Below are 27,432 nucleotides of genomic sequence, written 5' to 3'. Positions count from 1 at the left end.
ACGGAAAAACGAATTTCGTTAAACATGTACAGTGAATGAGTGAGTTTAGTTTTATTGCCGCTTTTAGCATTATTTCAGCAATATCACGGCGGGGGACACCAGAAATGGGCTTCACACACCATGTGGGGAATTAAACCTGGGTCTGCGACGTGGGGGGCGAACGCTTTAACCACTGGTCTTCCCAACCGCCCTGTACTGTTATAACAGGATACGCTTACATCAATGACGATTATATTTGTATATAGTAAGCGGTGTTTTACTCTTTAAATGTAGGTTTGTATCTTATCCGATGTTTCTTGGTTAGATAGAGCGATGAGCGAGTCCTGTTCAGACAAACTAGTGGTCGATATGATGAGCAACGTCTAAGGACGTCGGGGCTTGAGCATGCTGAGTCAACCAAGTCACCACGGCTAGTCATCGAATCGATTGATGACTTTAGGGGGATCTATTGTAACCCAAAATACCCGATGTGTGAATGTTGTTTTAAGCCGCAACCAGGCTATACATATCTCACGTGTAGACACAGGTGAGGGTGAAATTGGGTTTTACGTCGTGCTTGAGAATATTTAGCTCATATGACGACGTGCATGCGTGTGTATGTGTATGTGCGGCTGCTTGTACTAGCCCAGACTGAAGCTGGTTTTATAGTGCTAGCCCACTGAGATACCATGCCGCAGTGAAGCATGAATACCCCACTCAGACACATTATATTGACTCCGAGCCGACCAGTCCTTGTTGTACCCATTAATGCTGAGCACCAGGCAGGGACCAACAAGTACCATATTTTACCGTCTTTTGGTATGACGCGGTCTGGGATGGAACCCGCGACCTTCCGCTCGGACGCGGACGCTCTAACCACTACACCACGGAGGCGGTCTCGTAGACACAGAAGTATAATATTATAGGTGTATATGGTTATAGGTGAAACAGCACGGTGTTATATGTTATACCTGTTTACAATGACGAAGTATATGTCATTATACTCGCCCATGATACTCACTGAGAGAAACCGAGAAACGCGGTATAGCGAGTGCCACACTGGTGCGTGTTTTCTCAGTGACTCACAGGACACGAAATCCAGGTTTATGGGGTAAAAATTGGCAGCGAGTGTGCAAATAGCAACGATAAAACGATTAACATGTCATGAATGACGTTTTCATATACATGTTTATTACTAATTGGCAATTAAGTAGCACATACTTTGGGGCGATCGGATAGCCTAGTGGTTAAAGCTTTAGATCGTCACGTTGAAGTCCTTGGTTCGATTTCCCAGATTAACATGTCACGAGGGACGTTTTCACATGCATTTTTGTTACTAATCGGTAATTTCGTTTTCCAAGTTTTAGTTTAGTAGCATATACTTATGGGGAGATAGGGTAGCCCGTGGTTAAAACTTTCCATTGTCGCTGAAGACTCGGGTTCGATTCCCCACATGGGTAAAATGTGTAAAGCTCATTTCTGGTGTCCCCAATCCTGATATTGCAAGAATGTTGCTAAAAGCGGCGTAAAATCATACTCACTCACTATTCCCTTTTTATCAGTTAAGTTAAGCTAGACACAGCGTTCCAATATCCCACTGATCACTTATCCGTACTGTTGGGTTTCATTTTCTGGTATGGGGCGGTGGGGTAGCATAGCGGTTAAAGCGTTTGCTTGTCACGCCGAAGGTCCGGGTTCGATGAATTGCAATCTAACTTGAAAACTAATAAACATAACATACTCAATGAAACGCTGATCATAATCAAAACATCATACCCCCTCTGTGAGTTTTTTGCAGAATTTTTGTCCTAAAATTAAAAAAGTTATTTAACAAACTATCATTAAAATATTGACACAGTTCACTGTTTGTTACGAGGGAGGAGTGCAGAGAAAGGGACAGCCAGGTGTTCGAGGAGCACGTTCACAGACAAAGTTATTTATTCATTAACCTGTGCTGTGCCGTCTCCATCCGTTCTCGAACACCTGGCTGTCCCTTTTTCTGCACTCCTCCCTCGTAACAAATAGTGATGTTTTGATTATGATCAGCGTTTCATTGAGTATTTTATGTTTATTAGTTTTCGAGTTAGACTGCAATTCATCGGTCCGCTTTTGAGCCAAACGGACTATAGTGGCAAATTGTTTTCGTTGATACGGTTTGCTAGCATTGATTTTGTTGACACGGTTTGTCTTAGAAGAGTGTGAAAAGCGAAATATTCATACACCACTTTGCTGTTTATATCTCAAGTGGAGTAGACTCGTGATTAGAAGTCGTGATGACAAACCGTTGACCCTACTGCAATTACAGAAGTATATTCATGAAGACTCCCAAATTACAAAGAAACCAACAATTCTAAAAGAAATCAACATGTGAAATGTCCTTCAGGTATCAAATTACCAAAAACTGCTACAGAACGTAAATCTAGAAGTGCTTAACCGCCGCATAACTGTACATGGTTTACAGAGTTCAAGGAAACCTTTTGTAATGGCAAAGGATGCATTGGATTCATTGCAGAAGAAAGTTCCTGATACTGGGAATAGCATAGATGATAAAGAGGATGATGATTTTAGTGAAAAAGAAGGTGTAAATAAGATCGTTGACATTCTCCCAAACAATGTCTTGAGTATGGTTGATGACAAAACTCTGAAGGAGATGCTTGAAGCAGGAGCAGAGCTATGTAACCTTTGAAAAACAGAGTCCTCTTCTTATCTATGGCATCAGGTGGGGATGAACCTGAGGACCTTGTGACGCCAGATCGTCCCAATACCATATATAGAAGATCAGGATAGTGAATCTTCAAGGGTAGTGGTCTCTGATTCTTCTGGAAGCCAAAACAGCACACATGAAGGCAGAAGAGTAGATCAAACTGGTATTTTGCCACTCCGGAAGTATATTTGAATGAGAATTACAAGCCTAGAACAATACACAGTAGAATCATCTCGGTATCAGAGATCTGCAGTTTGAAGAGATATTCAGCCTGAGAAATTAAGCATGATATGAATGCAGCTTTGTTAATATAATATTAGCGAGAAAGACCCTTCGTCCGCATCACGGCTTCAAGACTGTGTTGTGTCAAAAGCTATTTGATGTGGTCAATAACAAAATTGAACCAACCACAAAAGCAAGAAAAGCTAATTCACCTCAATCATTGAAAGTGTTGTGCAAGAAGGTAGTGTCCAAAACACCACTCTGAACTTTATCTGGGCTCATGACATGTATGCTACCCGACATGCTGAATGGGATTCCACATCTCTCTGCAGAAATGATGTACAAGTTGGTGATTCAGATATTCCAAGGTTTTGATATTCAAAACCGGAATGTCGACAAGAAAGTACCGATCCACAGTTTTGTATACTTGATTGTCAGCTTGAATACCTACCTACGTTCAGGGCCAGTGAGGGGGAATATAAAGTATGTATCACTTGAATACCTAGCTGCGTTCAGGGTTGTGAGGGGAAAATATAAAGTATGTATCACTTGAATACCTACCTACGTTCAGGGTTGTGAGGGGGAACATAAAGTACGTATAACTTGAATACCTACCTACGTTCAGAGTTGTGAGGGGGAAATATAAAGTATGTATCACTTGAATACCTACCTACGTTCAGGGTTGTGAGGGGACGCTCTAACCACTACACCACGGAGGCGGTCCGGTTTATGTATTAAGATAAAGGGGTCAAAACCACCCCTAAACGGAACTCTAAGTAGTTTGGTAAATGTTGTTTTGAAAAAGAATAAAGTACTTGAGAAAACTGATTCTTAATAATGAATAGACCTTTCCTGGTGTTTTTACTCTTAAACTAGGATCTCTGTAGATATACATATAGTCGGGGTTCGAAGCCTATAGTGGGCACACATTTCTGAACGCGCTGTAGTATTTACTACCTGTGCTATTACTGGGGAGATGAACTCGTCATTTTAAATCGTATACATACATTACACAATCAATGGTTAAATGCGATGCCTTAATTTGTTTCAGTATCTGGAGTTCAGGTTTGGTCAAGTGGCCAGATTGGCCGGAGCCATGACGTATATTGTACAAATGGTAAGTGTGGATATTTAATTAGCATTCTGGTTGCCACTAACGACAGACACAGAGATGTGTTGTGAGAAGTAACAAGTGTGTATGTGCAGCTGAAACATTTCAACCCTAACACGAAACCGCCATAAAACATACACTACGTCTCTTCATAATCTTTATGGATCGAGATTTATGTATTTTACATTTTCCTTTCAACGGCTATTTTATTTTCCTCGACTAACGGTATACATCTAACTATACATCACATGAAATAAATGTTTCCGCTATCCTATTTCACATTCACTAATCAGTATTTCATCTGCGACTTTTCCAGACAATCTACATGGCCTGCGTGCTGTACGCCCCCTCACTGGCCTTGAACGCAGGTAGGTATTCAAGTGATACATACTTTATATTCCCCCTCACTGGCCCTGAACGCAGGTAGGTATTCAAGTGATACATACTTTATATTCCCCCACATAACCCTGAACGTAGGTAGGTATTCAAGTGATACATACTTTATGTTCCCCCTCACAACCCTGAACGCAGGTAGGTATTCAAGCGATACATACTTTATGTTCCCCCTCACAACCCTGAACGTAGGTAGGTATTCAAGTGATACATACTTTATATTTCCCCCTCACAACTCTGAACGTAGGTAGGTATTCAAGTTATACGTACTTTATGTTCCCCCTCACAACCCTGAACGTAGGTAGGTATTCAAGTGATACATACTTTATATTTTCCCCTCACAACCCTGAACGCAGCTAGGTATTCAAGTGATACATACTTTATATTCCCCCTCACTGGCCCTGAACGTAGGTAGGTATTCAAGTGATACATACTTTATATTCCCCCTCACAATCCCGAACGGAGGTAGGTATTCAAGTGATACATACTTTATATTTCCCCCTCACAACCCTGAACACAGGTAGGTATTCAAGTGATACATACTTTATATTCCCCTTCACAACCCTGAACGTAGTTAGGTATTCAAGTGATACATACTTTATATTCCCCTCACAACCCTGAACGCAGGTAGGTATTCAAGTGATACATACTTTATATTCCCCTTCACAACCCTGAACGTAGGTAGGTATTCAAGTGATACATACTTTATATTCCCCTTCACAACCCTGAACGTAGGTAGGTATTCAAGTGATACATACTTTATATTCCCCCTGATAACCCTGAACGTAGGTAGGTATTCAAGTGATACATACTTTATGTTCCCCTTCACAACCCTGAACGTAGGTAGGTATTCAAGTGATACATACTTTATATTTCCCCTTCAGAACCCTGAACGTAGTTAGGTATTCAAGTTATACGTACTTTATGTTCCCCTTCACAACCCTGAACGTAGGTAGGTATTCAAGTGATACATACTTTATATTCCCCCTCACAACCCTGAACGCAGGTAGGTATTCAAGTGATACATACTTTATATTCCCCTTCACAACCCTGAATGGAGGTAGGTATTCAAGTGATCCATACTTTATATTCCCCTTCACAACCCTGAACGTAGGTAGGTATTCAAGTGATACATACTTCATATTCCCCTTCACAACCCTGAACGTAGGTAGGTATTCAAGTGATACATACTTTATATTCCCCCTGATAACCCTGAACGTAGGTAGGTATTCAAGTGATACATACTTTATGTTCCCCTTCACAACCCTGAACGTAGGTAGGTATTCAAGTGATACATACTTTATATTTCCCCTCAGAACCCTGAACGTAGGTAGGTATTCAAGTGATACATACTTTATATTCCCCCTCACAACCCTGAACGTAGGTAGGTATTCAAGTGATACATACTTTATATTCCCCCTCACAACCCTGAACGCAGCTAGGTATTCAAGTGATACATACTTTTTATTCCCCCTCACTGGCCCTGAACGTAGGTAGGTATTCAAGTGATACATACTTTATATTCCCCCTCACAACCCTGAACGCAGGTAGGTATTCAAGTGATACATACTTTATATTCCCCTCACAACCCTGAACGTAGGTAGGTATTCAAGTGATACATACTTTATATTCCCCTTCACAACCCTGAAAGTAGGTAGGTATTGAAGTGATACATACTTTATATTCCCCCTCACAACCCTGAACGCAGGTAGGTATTCAAGTGATACATACTTTATATTCCCCTTCACAACCCTGAACGTAGGTAGGTATTCAAGTGATACATACTTTATAATTCCCTTCACAACCCTGAACGTAGGTAGGTATTGAAGTGATACATACTTTATATTCCCCCTCATAACCATGAACGCAGGTAGGTATTCAAGTGATACATACTTATATTTCCCTTCACAACCCTGAACGCAGGTAGGTATTCAAGTGATACATACTTTATATTCCCCCTCACAACCCTGAACGGAGGTAGGTATTCAAGTGATCCATACTTTATAATTCCCTTCACAACCCTGAACGTAGGTAGGTATTGAAGTGATACATACTTTATATTCCCCTTCACAACCCTGAACGGAGGTAGGTATTCAAGTGATACATACTTTATATTCCCCTTCACAACCCTGAACGTAGGTAGGTATTCAAGTGATACATACTTCATATTCCCCTTCACAACCCTGAACGTAGGTAGGTATTCAAGTGATACATACTTTATATTCCCCCTCACTGGCCCTGAACGTAGGTAGGTATTCAAGTGATACATACTTTATATTCCCCTTCACAACCCTGAACGTAGGTAGGTATTCAAGTGATACATACTTTATATTCCCCCTCACAACCCTGAACGTAGGTGGGTATTCATGTGATACATACTTTATTTCCCCCCTCACAACCCTGAACGAAGGTAGGTATTCATGTGATACATTCTTTTTATACCCCTGACCAACCCTGAACGTAAGTAGATATTCAAGTGATACAAACATTTTATTCCCCCTTACAGCCCTGAACGTAGGTAGGTATTCAAGTGATACATACTTTATATTCCCTCTCACAATCCTGAACGCCGGTAGGTATTCATGTGATACATACTTTATATTCCCCCTCATAACCCTGAACGCAGGTAGGTATTCAAGTGATACATACCTTATATTCCCCCTCACAACCCTGAATGGAGGTAGGTATTCAAGTGATACATACTTTATGTTCCCCCTCACAACCCTGAACGGAGGTAGGTATTCAAGTGATGCATACCTTATATTCCCCCTCATAACCATGAACGCAGGTAGGTATTCAAGTGATACATACTTTATATTCCCCTTCACAACCCTGAACGTAGGTAGGTATTCAAGTGATACATACTTTATATTCCCCCTCACAACCCTGAACGTAGGTGGGTATTCATGTGATACATACTTTATTTCCCCCCTCACAACCCTGAACGAAGGTAGGTATTCATGTGATACATTCTTTTTATACCCCTGACCAACCCTGAACGTAAGTAGATATTCAAGTGATACAAACTTTTTATTCCCCCTTACAGCCCTGAACGTAGGTAGGTATTCAAGTGATACATACTTTATATTCCCTCTCACAATCCTGAACGCCGGTAGGTATTCATGTGATACATACTTTATATTCCCCTTCACAACCCTGAACGCAGGTAGGTATTCAAGTGATACATACCTTATATTCCCCCTCACAACCCTGAATAGAGGTAGGTATTCAAGTGATACATACTTTATGTTCCCCCTCACAACCCTGAACGGAGATAGGTATTCAAGTGATGCATACCTTATATTCCCCCTCATAACCATGAACGCAGGTAGGTATTCAAGTGATACATACTTATATTTCCCCCTCACAACCCTGAACGTAGGTAGGTATTCAAGTGATACATACTTTATATTCCCCTTCACAACCCTGAACGCAGGTAGGTATTCAAGTGATACATACTTATATTTCCCCCTCACAACCCTGAACGTAGGTAGGTATTCAAGTGATACATACTTTATATTCCCCTTCACAACCCTGAACGCAGCTAGGTATTCAAGTGATACATACTTTATTTTCCCCCTCACTGGCCCTGAACGCAGCTAGGTATTCAAGTGATACATACTTTTTATTCCCCTTCACAACCCTGAACGCAGGTAGGTATTCAAGTGATACATACTTTATATTCCCCCTCACAACCCTGAACGTAGGTAGGTATTCATGTGATACAAACTTTATTTTCCCCCTCACTGGCCCTGAACGCAGGTAGGTATTCAAGTGATACATACTTTATATTCCCCCTCATAACACCGAACGTAGGTAGGTATTCAAGTGATACATACTTTATATAACAACCCCCACCCCACCCCCATCCCCCACCCCCACAACCCTGAACGCTGGTAGGTACCCCTCACCACAGGAACGTATTCAAGGTTTAACCAATCTTTATGCCTCTCAGTAACCCTGAACACAGGTACGTATTCCAGGGTTAGCCAATCTTTATATCCAATCACCAACCCTGAATGCAAGTACGTATTCCATGGGATGTACATGTATATTCTTTTCCTGTATATTTGCAGTGACAGACTTCGATCTCTGGGGTTCGATCTGGGCTGTGGGGCTTGTCTGCACCTTCTACACGTCCATTGTAAGTACTGTGCCGAAGACCCGGGTTCTAGTCCCCACATGGTAACAGTGTGTGAATCCCATTCCTGTTGACCCCGCTGTGATATTGCTGGAACTAAGTGGAAGATTGCTAAAAGCGGCGTAAAACTAAACTCACTCACCCACTGTATCTGTAATTGACTTAGGTGTAAGTATTTAAAATCGTGGCATATTGTTGGCAAACGATTCTTGTTTGAGCATAAAGTAACTATATCTCGACCTAACTATAGAGTAATTGTCCAGGTCTTCCAAGGCACCGTAATTTGTTATGTGGAGTTCCCTCCCTTAGACGTGTCAGGATAATTGTGATCGTGGGTTCGAATCCACCAAGCGATCTCATCACTACGACAATTGTAAGTCTGTGTTATATTAGTGTATGATTGTTCTGGCAATCGTTGTCCTACAGCCTGTTTGCATGGAGCAGCCCCGTGCTCACCTTTCACAGAACATTCGTATTGTAGTTCAATACAAGAATTTGATCAAACAGTATGCACGAAAACAATTCCAGGAATATTAAATTAATCACATTGACTGTAAGCAATATAGCTGCAGTGGATCAGTTCCCCTTGACTAAAACTCATATACAACCAGGACTATAGCTATGTTATTGCAGCCGAAGAACTTGACGGTTCCCGAATGTACGAAACAAATAACACATAAACACCGACATCCCGATTGGCTGCTCACCAGTTGAAGAGAAAATGCAATGTTTTGGTATTAAGTCTACACACGTTTCTGTTTAAAAATCATATACTGAGGGAAAAAAATAAGGGATCACATGAAAGCACATGTGTTCCTTTATTTTTTCCCAAGGTTTCTTCACAAGTTTTGTATCGCACAGCTTGAAATAATCCGAATGTGATCATTGTGTAATTGTAACTGAAGTGTTCCATGTCGTCTCCAGGGTGGTATGAAGGCGGTGCTGTGGACGGACACGTTCCAGACGTTCATGATGATTATTGGTCTTCTAGCTGTGCTCATACAGGGTTCCATAGAGATTGGCGGCTTCGCCAGGGCCTGGGAGATCGCCTACAACAACTCCAGAGTGGAGTTCCTGGAGTAAGTTGGCCTGGAAGTAGGAGTACCATGAAACCGTGTTAGTTCGATGGGCGCTGTTCTGAGACTCCAGAGTCTGCTAAAGGTTAAAGTGACCTTAATAATAAGGTCAGATTTCTTTGCTTACACGGTTTACTCATCATCCGACTCCAAAGCAAAAGTAAATTGTAAAAATTAAAAACAATATATTGAATGCAGTTGTTATATTATTCCGAAAGAATGCAACATGTTATGAAACAGACCTGTATTTACTGTCGCAATCATTATGGAAATGCATGATCTAAAATACTATAAACCTGTGAAAAAATCTAAAAAAACGATTTATGCTGTCATCGTGTTTCTTTAGAACCTAGTTTCCCCCTACCCACATAACATTCTGTGAATATCAAACGATGTTTAGGTTGCAACTTAACGACCTGGATTTTGGGACAAAACTCCATATGGTCAACAAATGAAAAAGGTCTGGCCTTACCAATGATTTGTTTTTGATGTACTCAGAACAATCCGAAACCAGACTATCAGATATGACAAGATGCAACATAACACAAGTCGTTTAATGATAAACGTCGAAACCTTTGACCTCCAGATTCAGCCCTGACCCCAGCGTCCGGCACAGCGTCTGGTCCTTGGTCATCGGAGGCACCTTCCTGTGGACTTTTGTGTACGGTGTCAACCAAGCCCAGGTGCAGAGGGCAGTGGCCTGTCCTACCCTCAGGAAGGCGCAGCTGTAAGGGTCTATCTTTACCTATGTGTAATATGCAGGTAACGCCTGATGGCGGCTTACGTTCACGTGTATCTCATGTCGGTCAGTTCTTTCACCCGTGTGATCAGAGAGTCCATGTCTCCCGTGTGTTGAATGAGAGTCCTTGTTTCAACGTGTGGTGGTCGGCGTCAGCTGTTAATGGGTGTTCAGATGTGAAGGATGTAACATTCTAGAGCTTCGTTCGTATGATTCCCGGGGAGATGAGAATGGAAATCCTGTGAACACTGGTCTATTGGCCTGGTGTACTACTACTACTACTACTACTACTACTACTACTACTACTACTACTACTACTACTACTACTACTACTACTACTACTACTACTACTACTACTACTACTACTACTACTACTACTACTACTACTACTACCACCACCACCACTACCACCACCACTACTACCACCACCACGACTACTACTACTACTACTACTACTACTACTACCACCACCACTACTACTACCACCACCACATCCACGACTACTACTACTACTACTATTACTACTACTACTTCTACCACCACCACCAGCACCACCACTACTACTACCACCACCACCACCACGACTACTACTACTACTACTACTATTACTACTACCACCACTACTACCACCACCACCACCGACTACTACTACTACTACCACCACCACCACCACCACTACTACTACTACTACTACCACCACCACGACTACTACTACTACTACTACTACTACTACTACTACTACTACTACTACAACGTGTTCAGGCCATGTGTCATGTGTTTCTCTTGTCGCTTGTTCTGACAGTGCCTACTGGATCAACTGCCCGGGTCTCGCAATCATCCTCTACCTCACCGCTATGATCGGCATCGTCATCTACGGCTTCTACAGCAGGTGTGACCCACTCAGCCTCGGACTCATATCGGCCGGTGATCAGGTAACAACAACAACAACCATTACTCCACAAACATCGTCAGCCGAGGTTACCGCGTTTAAGGATGCCAGGGTTGATTAGACTCAAAATGAAGTTAACCAGAGTTAATGAAGGATTAACTTGGTACAGATCAGAGACACACCTAAGTATAACCTACCCTGTTACACTCGCTAGCCTTCAGTGAATAAGTGAACATTGTTTTTACGCCGCTCTTAGCAACAGTCCAGCAGAATGGGTTCCCACTTTGTACCCATGTGGGTAAGCGAGCCCCAACCTTCTGTGTGGCGATGGGCGTCTGTTCTGGCGATGGGCGCTTTTGCCACTAGGCATGTGTAGCGCCCGTTTTTATGAATTAATATGACAACAATGTTTTACTGGACAAAGCTTCAATTGTATTTTCCCCACAGTATTTGTAAATTGTTAAAGAACTATGGGTTCAAAATTACGTGTAAATGTCCCCGTATAACCGGCATACATCCCCAGTTACGTACAGTCATTAATTTATTTCATTCGTAAATGAACCAGTAAATGAAATTAATTAACTTTAACGAGGACGTCAACTGGAGGATGATGACTAGGGTTCTGCGCCTAAGGGTTCTGAAGGCCTGGGCAAAACTGGTCCACCGAAGCAAATTGACGAGCTAACGTTGGCCAATCAAAGGAAACTTCTGTCATTTTTTGGTCAACGCGCGGTCACCAGGTTCCTCATTTGTTCGACATCTCAGGGCCGTGGCCGATACGAAATATCTGACTTCTGGGAAACTGACACAACAACTTATAAAATGCAACGAAATTTGTAACTGTCCGTAATTACAGTTTCGTGTAGTGAACAGGGAACTCACTTCTAAAATATGTGGAAAAAATGTTTGTTCTTATCAACGGATCTTTCAACATTCAGAACTCCTTGAAATACGATCAAAGATTTTCTTTTTCATCCACCGTTCCAAAGACTTTGGGCGAAAAATGTTCCAACACCAATGTTTACCCCAAACGGTAATTTGAATTCACAGCTCCTGCCGCTGTTTGTGATGGACGTCCTGGGAAATATACCTGGAATTCCTGGCTTGTTTCTCGCCTGCATGTTCAGTGGAGCACTTAGGTAAGACACGCATTAATACAGTCATGATGTTCAGTGCAGCACTTAGGTAAGACACGCATTAATACAGTCATGATGTTCAGTGGAGCACTTAGGTAAGACACGCAGTAATACAGTCATGATGTTCAGTGCAGCACTTAGGTAAGACACGCATTAATACAGTCATGATGTTCAGTGGAGCACTTAGGTAAGACACGCAGTAATACAGTCATGATGTTCAGTGGAGCACTTAGGTAAGACACGCAGTAATACAGTCATGATGTTCAGTGGTGCACTTAGGTAAGACAAGCATTAATACAGTCATGATGTTCAGTGGAGCACTTAGGTAAGACACGCAGTAATACAGTCGTGATGTTCAGTGGTGCACTTAGGTAAGACACGCAGTAATACAGTCATGATGTTCAGTAGTGCATGATGTTCAGTGGTGCACTTAGGTAAGACACGCATTAATACAGTCATGATGTTCAGTAGTGCACTTAGGTAAGACACGCATTAATACAGTCATGATGTTCAGTGGAGCACTTAGGTAAGGCACGCAGTAATACAGTCGATAGCGTAAATCGATGCTCATGATATCAATCACTGATCCAAACTGGTTTATTTACAACCGCTGTCATATACCTGGAATATTGCTGAGTGCGGCGGTAACCAAACAACAAACTACTACTACTACTACTACTACTACTTACTTCTACTTATTGTACTACTAGTACTACTACGCCGTGATATGAGCGAAATATTCTCAAGCGCGACGTAACACCCAGTTTCACCCAACCAGTACTACTACCAATCTACCAACACTGTACAGGCTCATTCGTTCCATGTCGAAACAGTTTACTCGCACCTGTGTACTTCCATCACCATCTCGAGGGGCGTTTTCGCGTCATGTTTCCCCATGTATTATGTATTTTGTGATGAACTGCTGTATTTATCTGAAAATATGATATTTCTCTCGAACTGAAAAATACTCGGACTGAGTCAGCGGCATTAAGGTCTTCAGAGTAAGATCACTCAGACCACTCAGACCATGGATGACAAAAAAAACAACACTTATTTATTCATGTCATATGTGTATCTCATCTCGTGGCATGGCAAATTTACATGACATTTCGTCATGTCACTACTGAGATAAACATGATATTTGACAAGAAAACACAACTCTTTTTCTTATTCGGGGTCAATGAATCCCCGACGTGACCCCCAGACGCCGGATAGCGACATCAGCTAGGGTGATCGCAACCCCCCGCTTTAACACTGACTTACGACAGGCGTGCTGCAAGGATCTCTTTGTGGAACCCCGGTGTTTAATAAAACGCGAGGTTCACACTTCAAGAGAGGCCCATGGCCCGACCACATGTTTTCTGTTATCCACGACCACAGTGTGATAACCCAGGCTTAAATGTGATACTATATTCCTAAGCGTTCATCTAATAGCTGAAAAATATCCCACTGATGCAGCTACATATAATCTGTAAATGTTATAAGCTGAAAGATAAGGTGTTTTTAAACATTGAACTTGCTCGACGAAGTATGTTGAAAGCTGCGGGGATCTCTGTCGCCATCACTCTTCTTATCCGATAACGCCTCACACTATTTGATATATCTTGTAAGGATTCTTACTCAACCCTTTAGTTGGTCGGGTCGAACAAAATACGCATACTTTATTTTTTTCTTTATTTTTCTTTTCTTTCTAATGCTATCTGGAAAATATACTACACAAAGAAGTTGAGGATCACCCGTCTTTGATATTTTAGTGTACTTCAGCGTCTATGGTATTTCAGGTTAAGGTATGTTGAATGTGGAAAGTGTTTCGCTTCTATTTTCACGAGGCTGGTGTCGAGCCCTGCATGTGCTTTTGTTGTATATCTGTACCTGCATCGGTATATTTTCTGATCAATCACAAATAGAGAGTTAAACATATGCAAATCATTCACTTGTCATTTTTGAATGCTTTGGACTTTGATCGGTCGAATTCGTAAACCAAAAATTTAAAATGTCGCTTAACCACGTGACTTGTTCCACAGCACCATCTCCTCAGGCCTCAACTCCATCTCAGCCGTCATCCTGACCGACATCGTCAGGAAGTACTGCTGTACCAGGATCAGTGAAAAGAAGGCTACAATCATCTCCAAGATTCTCGGTCAGTCCTACATACAGTTTACAATTTACATTGACTTATATGTACACAACTAATGCAATCTTTTTCAACGTAATACAGATAGTATAGAAAATAGTGTAGTATAGGCAATAGTCTGGTATAGGCAATAGTCTGGTATAGGCAATAGTGTAGTATAGACAATAGTGTAGTATAGGCAATAGTCTGGTATATGCAATAGTCTGGTATAGACAATGGTCTGGTATAGACAATAGTGTAGTATAGACAATAGTGTAGTATAGACAATAGTCTGGTATAGGCAATAGTCTGGTATACACAATGGTCTGGTATAGACAAAAGTCTGGTATAGACAATGGTCTGGTATAGACAATAGTGTAGTATAGACAATAGTGTAGTATAGACATCGGTGTAGTATAGACTATAGTCTAGTATAGACAATAGTTTGGTATAGACAATAGTCTGGTATAGACAATGGTCTGGTATAGACAATGGTCTGGTATAGACAATAGTGTAGTATAGACAATAGTGTAGTATAGACAATAATCTGGTATAGACAATAGTGTAGTATAGACATCGGTGTAGTATAGACTATAGTCTAGTATAGACAATAGTTTGGTATAGACAACAGTCTGGTATAGACAATGGTCTGGTATAGACAATAGTGTAGTATAGACAATAGTCTGGTATAGACAATAGTGTAGTATAGACAATAGTCTGGTATAGACAATAGTGTAGTATAGACAATAATCTGGTATAGACAATAGTGTAGTATAGACAATAGTGTAGTATAGACAACAGTCTGGTATAGACAATGGTCTGGTATAGACAATAGTGAAGTATAGACATTAGTGTAGTATAGACAATAGTGTAGTATAGACAATAGTCTGGTATAGGCAATAGTCCGGTATAGACAAAAGTGTAGTATAGACAACAGTCTGGCATAGGCAATAGTCTGGTATAGACAATAGTCCGGTATAGACAATAGTGTAGTATAGACAATAGTGTAGTATAGACATCGGTGTAGTATAGACTATAGTCTAGTATAGACAATGGTTTGGTATAGACAATAGTCTGGTTTAGACAATGGTCTGGTATAGACAATGGTCTGGTATAGACAATAGTGTAGTATAGACAATAGTGTAGTATAGACAATAATCTGGTATAGACAATAGTGTAGTATAGACATTGGTGTAGTATAGACTATAGTCTAGTATAGACAATAGTTTGGTATAGACAACAGTCTGGTATAGACAATGGTCTGGTATAGACAATAGTGTAGTATAGAGAATAGTCTGGTATAGACAATAGCGTAGTAGAGACAATAGTCTGGTATAGACAATAGTGTAGTATAGACAATAATCTGGTATAGACAATAGTGTAGTATAGACAACAGTCTGGTATAGACAATGGTCTGGTATAGACAATAGTGAAGTATAGACATTAGTGAAGTATAGACAATAGTGTAGTATAGACAATAGTCTGGTATAGGCAATAGTCCGGTATAGACAAAAGTGTAGTATAGACAATAGTCTGGTATAGGCAATAGTCTGATATAGACAATAGTCCGGTATAGACAATAGTGTAGTATAGACAATAGTGTAGTATAGACATCGGTGTAGTATAGACTATAGTCTAGTATAGACAATGGTTTGGTATAGACAATAGTCTGGTATAGACAATGGTCTGGTATAGACAATGGTCTGGTATAGACAATAGTGTAGTATAGACAATAGTGTAGTATAGACAATAATCTGGTATAGACAATAGTGTAGTATAGACATCGGTGTAGTATAGACTATAGTCTAGTATAGACAATAGTTTGGTATAGACAACAGTCTGGTATAGACAATGGTCTGGTATAGACAATAGTGTAGTATAGACAATAGTCTGGTATAGACAATAGTGTAGTATAGACAATAGTCTGGTATAGACAATAGTGTAGTATAGACAATAATCTGGTATAGACAATAGTGAAGTATAGACATTAGTGTAGTATAGACAATAGTGTAGTATAGACAATAGTCTGGTATAGGCAATAGTCCGGTATAGACAAAAGTGTAGTATAGACAATAGTCTGGTATAGGCAATAGTCTGGTATAGACAATAGTCTGGTATAGACAATAGTGTAGTATAGACAATAGTGTGGTATAGACAATAGTCTGGTATAGACAATAGTGTAGTATAGACAATAGTCCGGTATAGACAATAGTGTAGTATAGGCAATGGTTTAGTATAGACAATAGTCTGGTATAGGCAATAGCCCGGTATAGACAATAGTCTGGTATAGGCAATAGTCCGGTTTAGACAATGGTCTGGTATAGGCAATGGTCTGGTATAGACAATGGTCTGGTATAGACAATAGTCCGGTATAGGCAATAGCCTGGTATAGACAATGGTCTGGTATAGACAATAGTGTAGTATAGACAATAGTGTAGTATAGACAATAGTCTGGTATAGGCAATCGTCTGGTATAGACAATGGTCTGGTATAGACAAAAGTCTGGTATAGACAATGGTCTGGTATAGACAATAGTGTAGTATAGACAATAGTGTAGTATAGACATCGGTGTAGTATAGACTATAGTCTAGTATAGACAATAGTTTGGTATAGACAATAGTCTGGTATAGACAATGGTCTGGTATAGACAATAGTGTAGTATAGACAATAGTGTAGTATAGACAATAGTGTAGTATAGACAATAATCTGGTATAGACAATAGTGCAGTATAGACAATAGTTTGGTATAGACAATAGTCTAGTATAGACAACAGTTTGGTATAGACAATAGTCTGGTATAGACAATGGTCTGGTATAGACAATAGTGTAGTATAGACAATAGTCTGGTATAGACAATAGTGTAGTATAGGCAATGGTTTAGTATAGACAATAGTCTGGTATAGGCAATAGCCCGGTATAGACAATAGTCTGGTATAGGCAATAATCTGGTTTAGACAATAGTCTGCTATAGGCAATAGTCTGGTATAGACAATGGTCTGGTATAGACAATAGTCCGGTATAGGCAATAGTCTGGTATAGACAATGGTCTGGTATAGACAATAGTGTAGTATAGACAATAGTGTAGTATAGACAATAGTCTGGTATAGGCAATAGTCTGGTATAGACAATGGTCTGGTATAGACATCGGTGTAGTATAGACAATGGTCTGGTATAGACAATGGTCTGGTATAGACAATAGTGTAGTATAGACAATAGTGTAGTATAGACAATAGTGTAGTATAGACAATAATCTGGTATAGACAATAGTTTGGTATAGACAATAGTCTAGTATAGACAATAGTTTGGTATAGACAATAGTCTGGTATAGACAATAGTGTAGTATAGACAATAGTCTGGTATAGACAATAGTGTAGTATTGACAATAATCTGGTATAGACAATAGTGTAGTATAGACAATAGTCTGGTATAGACAATAGTGTAGTATAGACAATAATCTGGTATAGACAATAGTGTAGTATAGACAATAGTCTGGTATAGACAATGGTCTGGTATAGACAATAGTGTAGTATAGACAATAGTGTAGTATAGACAATAGTCTGGTATAGGCAATAGTCTGGTATAGACAATGGTCTGGTATAGACATCGGTGTAGTATAGACAATGGTCTGGTATAGACAATGGTCTGGTATAGACAATAGTGTAGTATAGACAATAGTGTAGTATAGACAATAGTGTAGTATAGACAATAATCTGGTATAGACAATAGTTTGGTATAGACAATAGTCTAGTATAGACAATAGTTTGGTATAGACAATAGTCTGGTATAGACAATAGTGTAGTATAGACAATAGTCTGGTATAGACAATAGTGTAGTATTGACAATAATCTGGTATAGACAATAGTGTAGTATAGACAATAGTCTGGTATAGACAATAGTGTAGTATAGACAATAATCTGGTATAGACAATAGTGTAGTATAGACAACAGTCTGGTATAGACAATGGTCTGGTATAGACAATAGTGAAGTATAGACATTAGTGTAGTATAGACAATAGTGTAGTATAGACAATAGTCTGGTATAGGCAATAGTCCGGTATAGACAATAGTGTAGTATAGACAATAGTCTGGTATAGACAATAGTTTGGTATAGACAATAGTCTGGTATAGACAATAGTGTAGTATAGACAACAGTCTGGTATAGACAATGGTCTGGTATAGACAATAGTGAAGTATAGACATTAGTGTAGTATAGACAATAGTGTAGTATAGACAATAGTCTGGTATAGGCAATAGTCCGGTAAAGACAATAGTGTAGTATAGACAATAGTCTGGTATAGACAATAGTGTAGTATAGACAATAATCTGGTATAGACAATAGTGTAGTATAGACAACAGTCTGGTATAGACAATGGTCTGGTATAGACAATAGTGAAGTATATACATTAGTGTAGTATAGACAATAGTGTAGTATAGACAATAGTCTGGTATAGGCAATAGTCCGGTATAGACAAAAGTGTAGTATAGACAATAGTCTGGTATAGGCAATAGTCTGGTATAGACAATAATCCGGTATAGACAATAGTGTAGTATAGACAATATTGTAGTATAGACAATAGTCCGGTATAGACAATAGTGTAGTATAGACAATAGTCCGGTATAGACAATAGTATAGTATAGGTTATGGTTTGGTATAGACAATAGTCTGGTATAGGCAATAGTCCGGTATAGACAAAAGTGTAGTATAGACAATAGTCTGGTATAGGCAATAGTCTGGTTTAGACAATAGTCTGGTATAGGCAATAGTCTGGTATAGACAATGGTCTGGTATAGACAATAGTCCGGTATAGGCAATAGTCTAGTATAGACAAAAGTCTAGACCAGATAATAGTCTAGACTAGACAATCGTTTCAAGTTAGTCTTTGGAATGTGAAAGAGATGCTGGTCTACAGAACGAAGGACTCTGGGCGGTTTTACACTTGTGTGAGTTCGACGAGATATGATTGGGCTCATCCATGGTAACATTGGTATGCCAATACCAATAGCTTGAACTGCACACGTGCCTGTACAGGGAGCCAATGTAAATTGATGAGCACAGGTGTTATGTGCGCGGACTTCTTTGTCCTGGACACAATCCTTGCCGCCGTGTTCTGTATCCTCTGTAGTCTGGACAACTGTTCCTGTGAGATGTTAACCAGCAGACTATTACAGTAGTTCAGTTTTGATAGGACTAGGTTTCTGACCAGCATGTGAGCGGCGTTAGTCTTGTATAGACAATTATCCGGTATTGACAATTATCCGGTATAGACAATTATCCGGTATAGACAATTATCTAGTATAGACAATTATCCGGTATAGACAATTGTCTAGTATAGACAATTATCCGGTATAGACAATTATCCGGTATAGACAATTGTCTAGTATAGACAACACTCGGACTTGTAATAGTGTTCTCATTCCATCTCTTCCAGCCCTGGTGATCGGGTTTGCTGCTATCGGTCTGACATACGTGGCCGCAATGCTTGGTGGAATTCTAGAGGTAAACACTTATATCAATGTGAAATTATGTGGGGCTGGGATGTGTAAGGTGACATTTATGCATTCTTGGGCCGTGATGAATGCACAACATCCAAACCATAAATAATCTGCTCTATTTTATAGCTCTTGATGTCTAAGAATGCAATATGAAGTATGCTATCTCGATCCAGAAATATACATGTAAAGACGGCCATATTACACCAACTATACAACATCAACTATATGACCTCGTAACGCCATGTTAGTACCTCAAAATACGGCGTTATAAAGGAGGATTTACTTGTGTGCGGGCGGTGGGGTAGCCTAGTGGGTAAAGCGTTTGTTCGTCACGCCGAAGACCCGGGTTCGATTCCCCACATGGGTACAATTAGACTAACAACTAGTCTCTGAAATGAACATATTTTACTGAAAAAAGTTCATAGTAAAAAAATATATATAATGAAAAGGAGCCCTGAGACTTTCTTCATTTTCTGAAGCTGAGGAAATCTAGACTTGCCACATTTTCTAGACTTGTGTGGGCTTTCTTGGATATATTTGCTTCAGGGTCTGTACGAGAGACTAGGGTACAATGTGTGAAGCCCATTTCTGGTGTCCCCCGCCGTGATATTGCTGGAATATTGCTAAAAGCGGCGTAAAAAACATACTCACTCACTTTGTGTGCTACCTGTTACAAGTCTGAAAGATTTGACAGTCTGTGCTTGTTTGGAAGGGGATCGGGTGTTGAACTGCTCTCGCGTGGTTTATAGATGTTATCATGTCTCAACTGCAGAAGAAATGAAGATCAACCTTTCACGTTCACTACGTATATACAGTCGAACCCCAATGTCTCGAACTCGGTTGAGACGAATTCTCGGTTGTGTCGAACTCATCTCTCGGTCCCTGCCGATTTCCTCATATTGATCATTAATTCTACCTGATGTCTCGAACTAGATGTGTCGAATTCCCGGTTGTGTCGAACTCATTTAAGGGCCCCTAAAAGCCCTAACAAGTACAAATTGTATTGGTACTTGGTCATTTCTATGCTGACAGATGTGTCGAACACTCGGATTAGTCGAACTTTTCCCTTGGTCCCGACGAGTTCGACACAGCGGGGTTTGACTGCATAAGTATTGCGTCTTGTCACAGGTGTACATCTAATATGGACACAGGTTTTCCAAGTAGAAAGTCCGCCCATTTCAGGTGTCCCCCGCCGTGATGTTGCTGGAATATTGCTAAAAGCGGCGTAAAACCAAACTCAGTCAGTCAGTCAGTTAGAAAGTCCGCAAACCAATGGGTCTTTAGAGACCTCATGTCTTATTTATGTTTTATTTTGTTAGATAATTATTGAGTATTCATCTCATTCATTCACCCGCTCACAGTTTAAACTATTTTGTGTTGCAGGCAGCCCTGGCGTTGTATGGGATTCTGGGAGGACCCTTACTTGGGGCGTTCACTTTGGGGATGCTCTTCCCATGGGCCAATCAGATCGTGAGTCCACACACATGATAAAACATGAAACTACTATCTAAATACACTTTAAACGTCAGTGTATATTTCGTGAATTAATGAACTTTTTGTTACACAAGATAATTATTGCGATCAGCTTTAATCTGAGTTGAAATCTCCGATGTTGCTTTGCCATAATTAAGACTGATTGACTGACTGAGTTTAGTTTTACGCCGATTTTAGCAATATTCCAGCAATATCACGGCGGGGGACACCAGAAATGGGCTTAACACATTGTGCCCATGTGGGGAATCGAACCCGGGTCTTCGGCGTGACGAGCCAACGCTTTAACCACTAGGCTACCCCACCGCCCCACCATAATTTAGAAGTACGGCCAGAAGAAAGAAATAACAATAATGTTGATGTAACATTTATAACTTACCCTCTCAACAGATACGGCAGTCCCCCAGACCAAAAGGGATTGGCAGCCCCAATGTGTCTCGTGTCGTAGATTGCCGATCCGATCTAAATGTGACAATCATGTCTGCTAATTCGCAGATTATACGTTTATATTGTATCTGCCAAAGCCAAGACAGATTATGTATAGTCGTTTATGAAGATGTCTGGTATAATGAACCTAGAGTGGAGTATCCCGATAATGGAAGGAGTGAGTGAGTGTGTTTAGTTTTACGCCGCACTCAGCAATATTCCAGCTATATGGCGGCAGTCTGTAAATAATCGAGTCGGGACCAGACAATCCAGTGATCAACAGAATGAGGATCGATCTGCGCAATTGGGAACCGATTACATGTGTCAACCATGCCAGCGAGCATTTAGTCGTTTGTCGCCTCTTACGACAAGCATGGGTTACTGAAGATCAATATTCTAACCCAGACTTTCACGGGTAGATAATGGAAGGAAATGCAAACTGGTGCCATTTCAATGGTGCCACAGCTTTCATGATAAACTGTATTTGGGGGCAATTACATATACTGAACAGAAAAAGAAACGCAAGTTTCGAAAAAAATGAAATCTCATAAAAGTAAGCGTTCATGTTTATGTCTTCTATTTTAAAAAATGACAAAAAGCCAGAGTTGCGTTTCTTTTGCTGTTCAGTATAGTATGCCTTTTGCACAGGATGCCTGTATAGCTGTATGAACACCATGTAGGATGTTTGTGGTATAGAAAGGGTCATTAAGTATTTTTTGATCGGAGGTACAAATAATGTGGCACAAAGTAGGTATCCTTGCAGGACTTGAAAGAAGACATGGCGCTCACACCATCGACCATTGGTTTGTGAGGGCCAGGACAGACCTTTGACGGTGTATTGACACCTCACCCACTCTGTTTCTCCGTCAGGGCGCCGTTGCTGGGATCATCACAAGTCTTGTGCTAATGTTCTGGATCAGCGTGGGCTACCAGGTCTACAAACCTGTAGTAGCAACTTTGGCTCCGATCAGCATGGTGGACTGCAACTTTAACATCACTGGTGTTGCAGCGACAGCAACAACAACTATGACGACATTGACAGGAAATGCATCGTCGGTCTTTTCCAACGTTACTGCAGAGCCTGAGAGGTAATATCTAAGTCGCAACACAGGTGCGACAAATATTTCAAGGAAGTTATTGAATCCAAGATATATAAGCACTGTATAGAATATTTTCGATATATTATTATAGTGTGTGTGTGTGTGTGTGTGTGTGTGTGTGTGTGTGTGTGTGTGTGTGTGTGTGTGTGTGTGTGTGTGTGTTTAATTGTGTATATGTACATGTGTACTAGTTTACCGCAGTTTGAATTAAATTGAATCCCATCAGACAGATTACAGTGACTCCGACCCGATCAGTCCTTGTTCTATTCCGTTAATGCAGACCACCAATAGGGTAACAACAAGTCCCATCCTATAAGGTATTTTGGTATGAAACGGCCGTTCTCCTTCTACAAGACCACCGTTGCACAGTTGCAACCCCAGAGCTCGGGGCTTTCATAATTCCTTCAAATAATTCCAAGTTACCCGTTGTTGCCTATCTGAATAATAAAGTTTGACTTTTATTCAAAACCTGTGTAAGACATCAACCCATAAAAGATACGACAGGACAAAGAAATACAACTGAGCGCTTTTCCTATGTTACTTCTGCTGACATACTGACATAAAACTTGAAATACACTGTGGTCTTAAAAGTGCTGACTGCCTAGTGTCATGTCATTACAAAACTGAGCCGTAATTGTAAGGTCTTCAATTCCCATTACAGCAACCCCCTGCTGGGACTGTATACGTTGTCGTACATGTGGTATACAGCCACTGCCGTCGCCACTGTCGTCATAGTTGGGCTCATTGTCAGCTTCATAACAGGTAAGAGGTATAATCGTCCTCTCACTGTATATAAATGCTTCATGAATAAGAAAATGCATTTCATTTAGCACTGTTGCTAAATGCTTTGGTATCACATGTCACTGAAAACCCGCAGGTGTTGTCGGAATGTAGTAGCAATATAAAAGCTTAAATGAAAAAATGAGTCGTGTGCTCAATACAGATTACCGGGACGAAAAAAGAAAACGGTTCATTTTATCCGTCAGGGTGCCGTTGTACAAAACTACCTTTTAAGTCTATGAACCTTAGCGTTAAGACTACCTTAGCGCTTTCAAGACTACCTTAAGTCTAGTCTATGTTAAGGTATGGGATTTACGGTCACCTTAGCGCTAAGACTACCTTAAGTCTATGTTAAGATATGGGAGTTACGGTCACATAAGCGCTAAGACTACCTGAAGTCTGTGTAAAGGTATGGGAGTTACGGTCACCTTAGCGCTAAGACTACCTGAAGTCTTTGTTAAGATATGGGAGTTACGGTCACCTTAGCGTTAAGACTACCTTAAGTCTAAGTCTTTGTTAAGACCTATGTTAAGGAGGGCGCTAAGACTTTACGGTCACCTTAGCGCTAAGACTACCTGAAGTCTATGTTAAGGTATGGGATTTACGGTCACCTTAGCGCTAAGACTACCTTAAGTCTATGTTAAGGTATGGGAGTTACGGTCACATTAGCGCTAAGACTACCTTAAGTCTATGTTAAGGTATGGGAGTTACGGTCACCTTAGCGCTAAGACTACCTTAAGTCTATGTTAAGGTATCGGATTTACGGTCACCTTAGCGCTAAGGCTACCTTAAGTCTAAGTTAACGTATGGGAGTTACGGTCACCTTAGCGCTAAGACTACCTTAAGTCTAAGTTAAGGTATGGGATTTACGGTCACCTTAGCGCTTTGTACAACGGCACCCAGTTCGTCATATACGTGTTCGCTATAAACGTGTATATGACTAACTATTATGACTATGACTAACCATCCGAGGTTCGATGCATTCAGTCGTTTCTGCTTCTGATAATTCACAAAAAATAAAGCAGTATTTTTTAAAATATTATATTATCTCGTGTACGTGGTGAAGTCATTTCGCAACATCTATACATCTTGCAATGTGGAAACAGATAGATGTTATCTCCTTGCACATGTTAATGTCTCTTAAACCTGATGGGATACCAAAATAACACTAACCAATCTGATGAGGTCATTCTCACCTGATGCTCCATTCAGGTAGGCGTCGTCCTGGTAGGAAGGCTATGAGGGAGTTAGATGCATTAATATACACCATGTGGTCAGGATCATGCAGGGAGAAGATTAAATTTCGGGGAACAAATGATTAATTTGCTTTGGCCTGGACTATTTTATGCCTGAACACAAACGAAGTGTATGGATTAGTCATCATGCACTGTTTGTCCTTGAGTCTGCAGTTTTAGACACATTTACTGCATACATAAATTTCACGAGTGTCATTCAGATTGACATATGTCACTAAGTTCCTGGGACGAGGTTGTGTGTTCAGTCAGAACACGTCGGGTGGCTGGTTGGTAGCACACCAGCGTGTTAGTAGTTGATATATTACCTCTGAGAACACATGTACATTTCCCCTCGATATTTGAGAGGTGCCCGGCGGGTCACCAGAAGTTGATATATGCTGTTGTAGTGAAAACCACTAGGGAACTGAGAAACCAAAGGACCATGATTTGATTTTCCTGTAGCTTTGAGAAACGCATGTACGCAAGAACCTCTGGGTCACCAATGCGTTGACGAATGAATGTCAGGAGAAAGTTGTGTTGCAGTTTGTGGCAATGACTCAGAACACGTTGTTGTTTAAACATAAATATAACATTGTTATGTTGCATTCCATAGCAATGAGCTGCTGATCTTTGGAATTAAAAACAATGGCCCTTGGATCTGTTGGATTTCGTAACAATGCATCGTTGATCTGTTGCATTTCATAACAATGCATCGTTGATCTGTTGCATTTCATAACAATGCATCGTTGATCTGTTGCATTTCACAATAATGCATCGTTGATCTGTTGCATTTCCTAACAATGCATCGTTGATCTGTTGCATTTCACAATAATGCATCGTTGATCTGTTTCATTTCATAACAATGCATCGTTGATCTGTTGCATTTCATAACAATCATTTCTAGAATTTTGATGCTAATGCGTTTCAGTTAGTACCAATATCATATTGATTCACAGGTAATGACAAAGCTTCATTGATGTGTTGAGCTTCCAAGTATATCCCGAACCCCGCACACCGTACTGCCGAGATGACGTCGATGTGATCTCTTGCCTATAACTTAATACACACATTTCTCACAACTTGACCACACCCGAAGCGTTAACAGCAATATGACAAGATAGATACTTACATGCTCCCACGAGCCTGTAGTTTTGTGAATAATGTGTGTATTTACCTCTCTCTCTCTCTCAGGAGCAACGAAACCTGAAACTCTAGATCCACGGTTGATGAGCCCATTCTTCGATATAGTGTTCCCATACCTCCCTGAGAAGATCCTCAAACCGCTTAGATTTGGAGTCAGATATGAGAAAATGGTAAGTTGGGCTGCTCTCTTAAATACTTGTTTTAGGAATACGCCAATCCATATTTAGATTATATAAGATTTCTATAATTCTTTTTCCCAGTGTGCCTTAAGTTAGATATAATCGACAAGCGACAAACCCTTTCCATGGTTATAAAAACAATATGTTAAATGCAAACACCAGTTTCAAAATGAAGGTATACATTAAAAATGCGATTTCGCCCAGAAAGGACTCAACAGAACGAAACTGGGTTGCCTTTTGCCTTAATATGTTGCCAACTGCATGCAAAATCTCGTTCAGAGTGACCTCTGTATTCCTCATGTATGTTATATTCACCGAAAGCCAAGTCTTAATCTGCATGTCTGTAATAAATTTTTATTTACACTACGTCAGGCCTTAATCCTCAGGGGCCGGTGAGGTAGTCTAATGGTTAAAGCGATCGCTCATCACGGGGGTTCGATTCCCCGCATGGGTACAATGTGTGAAGCCCATGTGTCTCCCAACGTAATAATGCTGGAATACTGGTAAAAGCGGCGTAAAACCATATTCACTCACTCACTTAACCCTCTTGACTGTAATACTGACCGGAAGCCTGGTCTTAATCTTCATGTCTGTCTGTAATGTTCACCAGAAGTCAGATCATATTCCTCATATTAAGTTCCAGGGAGCGAGAGACACTACAAGACGAGCGTCCACGAGATCGGAGGTGAACCCCCATCTACAGAGCGAGAAGGAGAAGGAGGCTGGGGTGGTGGGCGGGGCAGTAAATGGTGTGGATGCAGAAAAGGGTGTGTCGAATCCCGGCGCAAGTACCAACGTCGGAGACGAGGGTGGGGCCTCCGTGTCTACCAGACTTTGATGCTGATGCTGTGGATTAAATGAGTGTTTACACAGGCGAACGTTCAGGTGCCCACAATACGTTGTAGAACTATTTGAACTGGCGAGTAATAGATATCAACAGCCTACCGAAGTATCCTAGACGGTGAAATTGAATGTTTTAAAGAACAATCTCCCCTACTATAGAACTATTCAGGACTTAATATGTGAAGAAATGAAATACTTTGATATAGGATGTGAGAAACTGTGTTACCAAGGTGACAGTGAA

The 27,432-nt window shown here is 40.6% G+C and overlaps 1 protein-coding gene across 1 annotated transcript in view; it reads left to right on the top strand.

Moving 5' to 3' along the window:
* The window catches only part of LOC124278449 (sodium-coupled monocarboxylate transporter 1-like), a 37,317-nt gene extending 9,885 nt beyond the window's left edge, over positions 1–27,432 (top strand). The window contains exons 3-16 of the mRNA XM_046714152.1: positions 3,957–4,022; positions 4,333–4,384; positions 8,486–8,553; positions 9,475–9,629; positions 10,213–10,353; positions 11,168–11,297; positions 12,305–12,393; positions 14,415–14,530; positions 19,931–19,998; positions 21,378–21,464; positions 22,782–22,999; positions 23,673–23,773; positions 26,218–26,339; positions 26,986–27,432. Of these exons, the coding sequence (XP_046570108.1) occupies positions 3,957–4,022; positions 4,333–4,384; positions 8,486–8,553; positions 9,475–9,629; positions 10,213–10,353; positions 11,168–11,297; positions 12,305–12,393; positions 14,415–14,530; positions 19,931–19,998; positions 21,378–21,464; positions 22,782–22,999; positions 23,673–23,773; positions 26,218–26,339; positions 26,986–27,186 (1,614 nt within the window). The 3' untranslated portion in view covers positions 27,187–27,432. The remainder of the gene's footprint in view (positions 1–3,956; positions 4,023–4,332; positions 4,385–8,485; positions 8,554–9,474; positions 9,630–10,212; positions 10,354–11,167; positions 11,298–12,304; positions 12,394–14,414; positions 14,531–19,930; positions 19,999–21,377; positions 21,465–22,781; positions 23,000–23,672; positions 23,774–26,217; positions 26,340–26,985) is intronic.

This window comes from Haliotis rubra, unplaced genomic scaffold, assembly GCF_003918875.1.
Source record: "Haliotis rubra isolate DU_JTF1 unplaced genomic scaffold, ASM391887v1 Scf237, whole genome shotgun sequence".
Classification (NCBI taxonomy): Eukaryota; Metazoa; Mollusca; class Gastropoda; order Lepetellida; family Haliotidae; genus Haliotis; species Haliotis rubra.
The sequence above is the reverse complement of the archived record's forward strand: the minus strand, read 5'-3'. Positions and strand labels throughout refer to the sequence as shown.